The sequence below is a fragment of the Marmota marmota genome, unplaced genomic scaffold (genome assembly GCF_001458135.2).
Source record: "Marmota marmota marmota unplaced genomic scaffold, marMar, whole genome shotgun sequence".
NCBI classification, from domain to species: domain Eukaryota; kingdom Metazoa; phylum Chordata; class Mammalia; order Rodentia; family Sciuridae; genus Marmota; species Marmota marmota.
This window is the reverse complement of record NW_026000207.1, coordinates 154,995-165,874: the sequence shown is the minus strand read 5'-3', so window position 1 is coordinate 165,874 and position 10,880 is coordinate 154,995. Positions and strand designations below refer to the sequence as shown.

Below are 10,880 nucleotides of genomic sequence, written 5' to 3'. Positions count from 1 at the left end.
GAATGAGATCTTGTTTATAACATTTATGCCCTTTGACCTGACACCTGCACTGACAGGGTTTGCTAAATAACTCATAACCTCTCTCAACTGCAGCTACCTTCACCTTAAAGTGGAACACCATTACAACCTACCGTATGAGATGCATTTGTAATGCCAGATTCATGGGACCTCAGTAGACCTCCAGGAGCCGAATCCGATGCAATCACACAAGAGTCTTTATTGCCAGCTCGAGCCTGGACTCACAACCGTTCCCGATGCAATGGTCCCGGTCCTTTGTCCAGTGAGATTTTATAGGTTTTGGGGGATACTCTGTGCATCACAACATCACACAGCAAATCATTCCATACCGCAGGAAAGTCAAACAACAACTCTTTTTTTTTTTTATTGGTTGTTCAAAACATTACAAAGCTCTTGACATATCATATTTCATACATTAGATTCAAGTGGGTTATGACAACAACTCTTTTTTTTTTAATATATTTTTTTAAAGAGAGAGTGGGAGAGGAGAGAGAATTTTTTTAATATTTATTTTTTTTAGTTTTCGGCGGACACAACATCCTTGTATGTGGTGCTGAGGATCGAACCCCGGCCGCACGCATGCCAGGTGAGCGCGCTACCGCTTGAGCCACATCCCCAGCCCATGACAACAACTCCTAACATTGATTAGCACATTCACTGGCAGGAACAAGTTGGGTAAAGGTGATTGGCTAGTACAAGAGGGGGGTTCCTTTGAACTGATTAGTTTAAACCACAAGGGGTGTTCGTGCTGAACTACACGGTTTCCCAACATGTTATCAACCACCATAAACTACTGGGGGGTCACCTGGCATCCCAGGTATTTCCCTGTCTCATGCTGATTGGTGGTTGCTAGGGGGGTTGCTATGGGTCCTCACCTAGCCTGACTGAGTCAGGGACACCTGGTTCTGCAGATCTCTCCTGTTATTTGTAGACAAACAACTCAGCAGGTGGGTATGTGCTTAGGAGTGCTCTGTGGGTTTTTCCAAGGACAAAGGTCACACCCCCTTCCTTTGTCAGGCTTTGCGCTGAGGTAGAGGCTGGTTTCTCAAAAATGGAGTCCCACTAGTTTCTCACATGAAAGGGTAAGATAAGGTGTCCATTGAAAAGTACCAGCCCTAGCTTGGCCCCCAGGCACCCCATGAGTGTTCTCAGACACAAGTTTATTCCTATAGTTGTTTATGATGATTCTCTCAAATGACAGGCAAGACAGGCAACATGTCTGTCAGGAGCTGCCACATAGGAACCAAATGCCCCTTAGCCTTGAGCAATGAGAATGTGGAGATGTGACAAGCCAGCCATGGGGTGTGTGTGTGTGTGTGTGTGTGTGTGAGTGAGAACTACGAGCATTGAGTGCCAAAGTGGACTGAACCCACGTTGCCCTCTGTTTGGGTGGGCCTTGCTCGGTCTTTTCGCTGGCTCTGCCTGTGATCCCCACACAGCTCATGAGATGGGCATGACCTCCCTAGATGTCAGTCGGCCTGCTGACAGTAGACAACACAAAGCTAGACTCAACCCCCTGAAACCTGACCCCTGGCCTCATTTGAATAGCTTCTCCTCAATAAAAGGGTTCAGCTCCTCTCTCTCTTCCCACGGACATCTAAGATCAGAGGAGCTGTCACAAGACCCAAGAAAATGGTATTTCTCGGGCTGGGGATGTGGCTCAAGCGGTAGCGCGCTCACCTGGCATGCGTGCGGCCCAGGTTCGATCCTCAGCACCACGTACAAAGATGTTGTGTCCGCCGATAACTAAAAAATAAATATTAAAAAAATTCTCTCTCTTCTCTCTCTCTCTCTTTAAAAAAAAAAAAAAAGAAAATGGTATTTCTCTGTCTCTGTGTGATTGTTTCATGCCAGCCCAGTTCACCTGGAGTGACCTTAAGTGTTTAGTCGTGGGATGTGATACATGTCCACTCTGCAGATGAAGAAACTGAGGCCCTGAGTGACATCAGAGCAAAGATGCCAAAAGCAAAGACACTAGTTAACCCTTATGGGAAAATTTCCTTTCCCCTTTCTAGATAAACATCCTTCAAGGTAACATCCTTTCAAACATCCTTCAAGGTAAATATGGGGTAGACATCTGCCCCATTTTAAATTAGAGGAAACTGAGGCATGTGGGTGGGGGCAGGTGGTTCTAGGGACTTGCCCCAGGTCATGCAGCCAATAAGTGGCTGCCTTTCTTCATGCTGCAAGTTCTGGGATCCAAAGACAGGTTCAAATCTACCACCATTCCCACTCTCCTCTGCATCTGGAACATGTCACCTGGTAATCTGTTCACTGGTGGTTTCCTCAGTCCACATTTCAGATGCTGGCTTTTTCTGATAGTAGGAAATACAATGACATGGCCTCACTGCCCAGGACTCCTCAAACTTCTTGCCACAGGAATGCAACATTACTTATTTGCAGACAACTAAAATTTAACACCCACTCACAGTGTGGTACATGCAAAAATCCTGATACCTGGACAAAGGGTAGCACGAGATTAAGGGCAACCTTGTGCAGGAGCTCGGGGAAGCCTAGAGAGCAGGGCTTGTCAGATCTCAATGGATGGTCATAAGACATGACAGGCACAGGACCACAGCGGAGGTGGCCAGCACCCACCTCTGCTGTTTCATACATGCACTCCAACCTCCCCCTGGGCTGCTATCTGCTTTCAGAGGGTACAAAGACCTTAATGTAACAATGACCTACTAAGTTCATGGCAGGAGAGCCATCCAGAGGGCCAGCCTCTGTTGCTAGGTGCCCACTGTCAAATGATATCAGACCTTTTGTGTACCGGGGGGGAGCAAGCTGAGGCTGCAACAGTAATGGCCAGCTCCTGCTGCTATGTTCATACAACTTCTAGCTCCCTTTCTGACCAGAGTCCTTCCTAAGAGAAATGGTGTCTGCAACAGGAGACAACCCTGGGCCCCAGTCGGTGGCAAAGTTCGAGCCTCTGCTATCGTATTCACACAGCTATAAATGCCTTCATTGCCAGGCTATTGACCTCCTGGGACAAACAGGAATGTGAATGAATGCAATGACCTACTCTCTGCCGGGGAGGAGAGCTGGACCCCAGTGGGCCCAGATCTCAGACCAGTTGTGTAAAGGATCCGCAGTTCTGTGGGGAGCACAAGCAACCTCATCAGCTGGGAAAGTCAGAGAAAGGGCAGATGACAACAACGGGAGTCGATCACCATGCCCAGCAGGCACAGATGACAGATTCTCAAAGCCAGACCCCAACTGACAGGACCAGAACCTGGGAGAGGTGCAGTCGGTCCTCTCCCCAAGTTGACCCGCAAAGCTTCAGTGTCTACCAGGCGGAAGTTTGTGGAGCTACTACGGCTCTGCGGCTGGCTTCAAAGGCCGCTCAGGTCTCCTGTGGGCCCTTGGATCAGGAGGCCAAGGCTCCCTCAAGGGCTCAAAGGAACTTCAACCCAGAGTGCTGCCCAGGGACAGCCTAATGCAGGTGCTACTGCTATGTGGTTCTCGCCGTCCGCGCCCCAGAGGTGAGATCAGCATCCCCCACGGAAGATCCAGCCTCAAGGCGGAGCCGCAGCTGCTTCTGCGGAGGCCGGCGCACCCACAGCTCCCACCGCGCCAGATGGCACCTCTGCGCTCCAGATGGGAGGACCAGCCTGGGGACCTGGCACCTGGTCGCCAAGCGCCTGAGGGGACGTCCGGGACCCTGAGGGCAGCTCGCCCTGGAGGTCCCAGGAAACACTTCCAGTCATTTTCTAAAGGCTTCAGATTGGGGTCTGGGACGTCTCCCAGGAGCCCAGGCTGGCGACCCTATGTCTGCTCCATGCCCTCCCCACCCCACCGGCCCCAAACTCCTCAGGGTTTTGCACGTGTTGCTGCTCCCTGCCTGGAACGGTCCACTCCCTTTTTGTCCTAGGCCAGTGCCCTCCACTCTTTTCCGATCACCTATTCACCTTTCTCCCCACATCCTGCAGGCCGCAGGTCACAGGGCATCCTTCCCTTCTACTACACCAGCCCAACCCAGGCCCTGTAGCCTCAGGAAGCCCAAAAGACCCACAGATGGAGTCGAAACTCTCTTGGAGCAGCGGCTCTCATATCTTTGGCTTTGTCCAAACGGGACCTCCCCTCCTCCCCAAAATCAGGTCTCTGGTAGAGGACTCTGGAGTAAGGTCCTGGGGAGCACTGGGGGATATGGCTTTTCTCTATTTTCTTCTTCTTCTTCTCCTCCTCTTTTTTTTCGTACCAGGGATAGTACCAGCAGCACTTAACCACTGAGCCACACCCCCAGCCCTTTAGAGACACTGTCTTGATGAGTTACTTAGTGCCTTGCTAAATTGCTGAGGCTGGCTTTGAACTTGCAGTCCTCCTGGTGCTGCTAGGATTACAGGCATGCGCCACCAGCCTGGCTGCTTCTCTGTTTCCTTAGCCAGCTAGACACAGACTTCTATGTTCACAGTCGAATTTATTCTCGCTGTGGCAAAACCCAGAGTCACTGCCAGACCTGCTGGGATAACAACGCAGTTATGCAGGTCCAAGATGGAGATGACAGGGGTGTGGACGTGAGGATGGCCTTAGGCCTGAACCTAAGCAACCCCAATTTATTTTTTACCTTTATTTTATTTATTTATTTTTACGTGGTGCTGAGAATCGAACTCAGGGCCTCGCACGTGCTAGGTGAGCTCTCTACCGCTGAGCCACAACCCCAGCCCCAGCAACTCCATTTTAAAACTCAAGTTTGAATCATGCAGTCTCACCAGGCACACCTAAAGGAGCCCTCCAGTATGGCCCTCAGCCACAAACAAGTCACTTCTTCCCACCCTAATAAACTCAGAGTGAAGCCTCTGGCAGGCTGTCCTCACTGATTAGAGGGAAAAGCGCTTGATAAGAGAGAAAGGTGGAAAGATTAGGTTGGGGACCACCAGACCAGTTGTCACTGAGAGATCCCAGTGGCAGTTGATAAGGATTGAAAGGGGGGTCAAAAGCCCCAAAATTTGGTATAAATAATAGAGCAAATGAACAGACATTCAGCCATCCAGCCAACAAGGATGTCCTCACTCCGAGAGCCTGATGAGGACCTGACACCCCAATACTTTTTGCCATTTGCTGATCCTCTGCAGTTTCCTCACCACTCTCAAACTTTACAACCACATCTTGACCCTGGTGATAGCCGCAACTTGTCCCTAGGACCCTCTCCTTAACTGGCCATCAGCTCCACCCCAGGAGAAGCCTGCCTTGGTTCCTGACTGGATCACCGCAGTCTGAGTGAGTGTGCATCTGCTGGACTTAAAGCCTAAGGCTTGAGAGGGTTTTTTTTTTTTTAATTTTTTTTGTAGTTATAGATGAACACAATGCCTTTATTTTATTTGTTTATTTTTATGTGGTGCTGAGGATCCAACCCCATGCCTCATTGCATGCTAGGCAAGTGCTCTGCCGCTGAGCTGTGTAGCCCCAGCCCAAGGCTTGAGACTTTGGATCTGACACTTGAACTTAGCACATCATGATTAAGTGTGTTTGCACTGCTTAGAATTAATCTAGAATTGTTTGCTGTGAATTGATTATGTCTATTGCAGTGCTTAGAATTAAGGATTGTTGTTTTCTTGATTAAGAACGCCTAGAGTGAAATTGTAGCGAGTGATTTGAGTGAATAAATCATTTACCAGGGCAGAAGCGTGGGCACATTCTTTATTTCTCCCCGTGGACTGCATGAGTCGCATCTTTCGCCCATAGCCACAGTGGGTGGGTATTGGTCTCTGCCCCCTCGTATGGCCCGAGTTCTGGCCAGGTGGTCAGAGCTTCCAGGTTCCTTCACACACAGCCTGGTATATGTCTGCTGTCAGGGGCCGGAAGGCCTGGACCCGGTGGTCCAGTATGAACACGGGGTCAACGATGACACTCACATCAAAGCCCTCACGCACCAAACGGGGCTTCACCAATTTGAACGTGCTTGTGATCTCCAGTACCTCCTACAGGGCGGTGATGGTGACGACGACTGTGAAACTCCTCTGTGAAACCCGGGGCCGCGATCCCTCACCCGCTTCTCCTGGCGGCCCGCCCTGGCTTACCTGGACACGGACGAAATGCGGGACGGCATACGCAGGGAGCCAAGCACGGACATGCTGATACAGCTTCTGCCCATCGAAAGTCTGGCCCGGAGCCAGCTGCACGGCAGCCATGCCCACCTTCCCCTCGCACCCTGGGAAGCACACCTGTCACTCTCGGCTGGCCCTCCAACCTGGCCAGTGGCTGTGACACTGGACATTAAACCACTGTGTCACAGCAGTTCCCCTGGCAGAATCGAAATAACCACCCTCCGCCCACAAAGCTTTTGGAGGTTTAAAACAAGCAAACTCCTCGCACCTGGCACACCCACGCCGTAGACATTCGCTTCCCGCAGGAAGTCCACCTGCGACAGCACGCCCTCCACTTCCCTGGTGGAGACGTTCTCACCCTTCCATCTGCAGGGGCGGGAGCCGGGGCTTGGGACCACGCCCCCGGAGGCGGGAAGCCCCGCCTCCCCCCGAGCGCCGTCTCCTCCGGGTCCCTGGGGCCCCGAGGCCCCGCCCCCAGCCCGGCCCCGACCGGAAGGTGTCTCCCAGGCGGTCACGGAAGTAGAGGAAGCCTGCGCCGTCCAGGGCCAGGACGTCCCCGGTGTTGAAGTAAACGTCGCCCCGGCGCCGCACGTCCGACACCAGTTTCCGCTTCGACTGCTCTCGGGGCCCGCGGTAGCCCAGAAAAGGGTGGCGGCCTAGGACCCGCGTCAACAAGAGACCGGCCTCCCCTGCAGGAGGAGGAGGAGAGGATAAAGAGGGACGCCGGACCTCGGCCGCCACCAGCCCCGCCTCAGTTTGCCCAGGGCGGTGGACTCTTCACCTGGCACAAACAGCGGAGAGACAGAAACACGGGGAGGGAGAGCAGGAGTCAAGACCCCGCGGAGACGGGCACCGGCAGACAGACGCGAAATCCAGGGGCCTCGGGGAACCCGTGAGAAACAGGAAAAGGATGACAAGGGATGGGCAAGAAAAAAATGGCGGTGGGAAGACCGACATGGCCAGGTCCTGGCAAGGCCCCAGGAGAGAAGACAAGAAGGTACAGGACAGGGGACTGATGCCCAAGAGGCTGTGACCCCCGCAGAAAGCTCAAGAAAACAACTCAGACACCTAGAGACCCCATAGTGAGAGCCAGAGACTGAGGCAGGGGGCTGGCCCCAGGTGGTAGTCAGACAACCCAGGGCCTGGGAGATCAGATGAGGGCTGCAGACACCCCCAGTTGGCACCGATCTCAAGGCTTTGGGCCGCTTGTTCCAGAGGTGGAGGACGAGACTACAAGTGTCCACCAGGGTGTCCACTCCTCCAACAGCAGAGAAAACCACCTCCATACCTGGCTCCACAGGGATGCAGAAGCCCTGCTTGTCCCTCACAGGTTCCGCTGCCTCTGTGTCAAACTGCACAAGCTCAAAGGGAGACAGTACCTGGGGTGGGGGGTAGGGGGCATTGGCAGAGGTCCGCTGGGGTCAGCCTCAAGGCCACTGTAACCTGGGTGCCCTACCCACTCACTCGCAGGAGGCAGTTTGTCTTGCCCACAGCCCCACACTGCCCCGGATAGTTCACAAAGCCCATGTTGCCCTCCGTGGAGCCATAGAATTCCCAAATCCGAATGGGACCGAAACGCTGCTGGAAGGTTTCCCACACATCTGCCCGTAGTCCATTGCCCATTGCAAGACGGACTGTATGTGTCTGGTCCTCTGGTCGCTGCAAAGACATCACAAGAAGAGTGAGGAGGAGACAGCATGTCCAGGAACCTTTTCCCAGGGGAGGGGGCTATCTTGGGTCCTCATCTTAGGAGTTATCCTGGGGGATGACCTGTAACTAGATCTACTTGGGATTGTTTTTTATTATTATTATTATTATTTTAGTTGTCAATGGACCTTTATTTTATTCATTTATATGTAGTTCTGAGAATCAAACCAGTGCCTCACAGGTACTAGGCAAGTGCTCTACCACTGCGCTTTGACCCCAGCCCCTACTTGAGGTTCTTCAGGATATTTATTGCCGAGTTACCTGTAGAAGTTACCTGAGAGCTTTGCCTCGGGAAAGTTACCTGGAGGTCGCTCCTAGGTTATCTGGAGGCCTACCTAGGTTGACTGCAGACCACATCCATCTGGGGGTCTTACTGGGGAGGAATATGTGGGGTCTCACCTGGGGGTAGTTACCTGGAACTCTGACCCGGCAGGGGTCACCTAAGGTAATCTAGAAGGGAGCCTTACCTAGAAGGCTTACTCAGGAACCTTTATTTGAAGGTAACCAGGGGAGTGACTTAAAGCCTCATCTTGAGCAGTTACCTGAAGCCTTTCTCTGAGTTACCTTGAACCTTAACTGGGAGGGATACCTGGGGACCTTGCCTAGAGATAGTTACCTGGGAACCATACCTTATTGCTCTGTAGGAGGATGTGAGTTTACCCTTGAGCTACACCCTGTCTGGGCACTTTACATATATTTAATTTATTTAATTTTGACAATACCCCCTCAGGTAGGGGCTATTCTTATCTATATTTTTCAAATGATGACACTGGTAGAGTCACCTGCCCAAGCTAATCATCAAAAGTTCCCCAACCTTGTGGATAATTCATTATACACAATGAATTACCTGAGGAACCTGGCTGAGTTCAACACTTGAATTTTCCCAGGGTGCTGGAGATGGAACCCAGGGCTTCACACATGCTAAATGCATGCTCTACCTTTGAGCTACACCCCATAGGACCAAAGGTGCCAACTGTCGGGAGCTGCCACATAGGAACCAAGAGCCCCTGAGCCTTGAGCCATGAGAATGTGGAGATGTGGCGAGCCAGCCATGGGCTGTGTGTGTGAACTATGAGCACCGAGCACGCAAAGTGGACTGAACCCACGTTGCCCCTCTGTTTGGGCGAGCTTGGCTCTGGTCTTTTCGCTGGCTCTGCCTGTGATCCCCACACAGCTCATGAGATGGGCATGGCCTTCCTAGATGTCAGTCGGCCTGCTGACAGTAGACAACACAAAGCTAGACTCAACCCCCTGAAACCTGACCCCTGGCCTCATTTGAATGGCTTCTCCCCAATAAAGGGTTCAGTGTGTGCCTCTCTCTCTTTCCACAGACCTCTCAGGTCAGAGGAGCCATCACAAGACCCAAAGAAAAAGGTGTTCCTCTGTCTCTGTGCGATCATTTCATGCAGCCCAGTGAAATGATCCCTTCACCTGGAGTGACCTTGAGTGTTTAGCTGTGGGAGGAAACAACCAACCCCTACCAGTACCTGAATCTTGTCTAAGAATTCTACTTGGGATATTATCTGGGATTCCATGCCTGGAGTATTCAACATGAAACCTCATCCTAGAGCCTCACCTGGGGACCATCACACAGGTACCGCAGGATCTCGCCCACATACAGGATCACTGTCACACCATGCTGCCGGCAATCATTCCAGAAGCGGGAGGCAGAAAATTTGGGGGCCAGGACACAGGTGGCTCCTGGGAGGAAGAGAAGGAGTGAGTTTCAAATCATGCTTCCGAGTAACTGTGAGAAACTGCTTTGAATGTGCGATTGTGGCATGTTAGAACATAGGACGATGTCAGTCTCATTTCTGTGTCTTGGCCCAGCAGGACTACTCCCCTGAGAAGAGTATAGGGAGGCCTGGATTCAAGTCTCGTTTCCAGAAGTGTGCAAAGCTCAGTACCTGGTGTAAAGTAGACACTGCCAAATAGGGCTGGCGATGAATCATTCTCAGATTTGATAAGTGAATGACTAGTAAAGTAGATGGGTAAGTGGGAGGATGGGTATGGTGGGTGGGTGGAAAGGTGACTTGTGGGTAGATAGATTGGATGGGGAATGCATGGATGGATGGGTGGGTGGTGGCAGGGGTGGGTGGGTACCTGGATAGATGGGTGAATAGAAAGATGGATGGATAGGTGTGAGGGTGGATGAATGGACAGGTAAGTAGGTAGAGAGATGGATGGGAGAATGGGCGAGGAGGAAGGTGAGTCATTGGATGGGAGGTTTGGTAGGAGGGCATATAGTATTGGCAGATGGCACATGGATCAGTGATAATATTTTGGGGCCACTGTGTTCACTCCAGGAAAGTGATTCTTCCCTCCTGACCCCTATATGGCATCTGGTTCATCATCCTGCACCCAAGGGGTAGCTGCTCGTGTGCCTGGTGAGGTAACAAACGTGTCTTCTCTGAGACTGTGTTTTTTGGGGAAAAGTAACAATGCTCTCTGTGAAAACACAACCCAGGTCACTGAAATTGGCAGTTTTGCTTCCAATCCCTAAGGAAACATCTGAATTGCAAAAGAAGCAACTAGGGAACCTTGATGGAGAGATTTCCCAGTCATCTCAACCTCTCTAAGGCAGGTAACAGACATAAGTGCCCCCGGTGTGACAAAGGAGGAATCACCAGCCACCCCTCACCAAGATTCTTGTCAGAAATAATAGAAATCAGTGCTGGGGGTGTAGTTCGGTGGTAGAGAATTTGTTCAGTATGTCCGAGTCCCTAGATTCAAGCCCCAGCATGTGAACAAATAGCAAAACAGAGCAGAAACTGAACCTAAAAACCCTTTAGAAGGCCTTTTAATCTTACGGGACATCTCGGAGGAAAGAGGAATGGACACCTAACAAGTAAACGAAACACGGAGACTTTAACTGTAAAAAAGCAATTGGGGAGGGCTGTGGTTGTGGCTCAGTGACAGAGTGCTTGTCTGGTGTGTGTGAGGCACTGGGTTCAATCCTCAGCACCATATAAAAATAAATAAAGTATTATGTCCATCTACAACTAAAAAAAAAAAAAAGGCAATTGGGGAAATTTGAATATGGACTTGACACAAAATAGTACTAAATGGTTACGGTTCTTTTTTTTTTTTTTTTTTTTTTTTAAATTT

At 51.2% G+C, this 10,880-nt stretch overlaps 1 protein-coding gene and 1 long non-coding RNA gene across 7 annotated transcripts in view; one reads left to right on the top strand and one right to left on the bottom strand.

Moving 5' to 3' along the window:
• Positions 1–5,640: 5,640 nt before the first annotated feature.
• Slc27a5 (solute carrier family 27 member 5) overlaps positions 5,641–10,880 on the bottom strand; it is an 8,489-nt gene continuing 3,249 nt past the window's right edge. For 5 of the 6 annotated variants that reach the window (XM_015505519.2, XM_048791518.1, XM_015505515.2 and 2 more), the window contains 7 exons: positions 9,349–9,473; positions 7,530–7,724; positions 7,354–7,444; positions 6,556–6,754; positions 6,334–6,431; positions 6,039–6,169; positions 5,641–5,939 (listed from right to left, as the gene is read on the bottom strand). In XM_015505519.2, the coding sequence (XP_015361005.1) occupies positions 5,763–5,939; positions 6,039–6,169; positions 6,334–6,431; positions 6,556–6,754; positions 7,354–7,444; positions 7,530–7,724; positions 9,349–9,473 (1,016 nt within the window). In that variant the 3' untranslated portion in view covers positions 5,641–5,762. Of the gene's footprint in view, positions 5,940–6,038; positions 6,228–6,333; positions 6,432–6,555; positions 6,755–7,353; positions 7,445–7,529; positions 7,725–9,348; positions 9,474–10,880 lie in introns of all 6 variants that reach the window. The other variant, XM_015505516.2, reaches the window with a different exon arrangement.
• LOC125612788 lies at positions 6,754–10,833 on the top strand. The gene is made up of 3 exons (XR_007343251.1): positions 6,754–7,062; positions 9,104–9,763; positions 10,079–10,833. It is a non-coding gene; the product is annotated as an uncharacterized LOC125612788 (long non-coding RNA).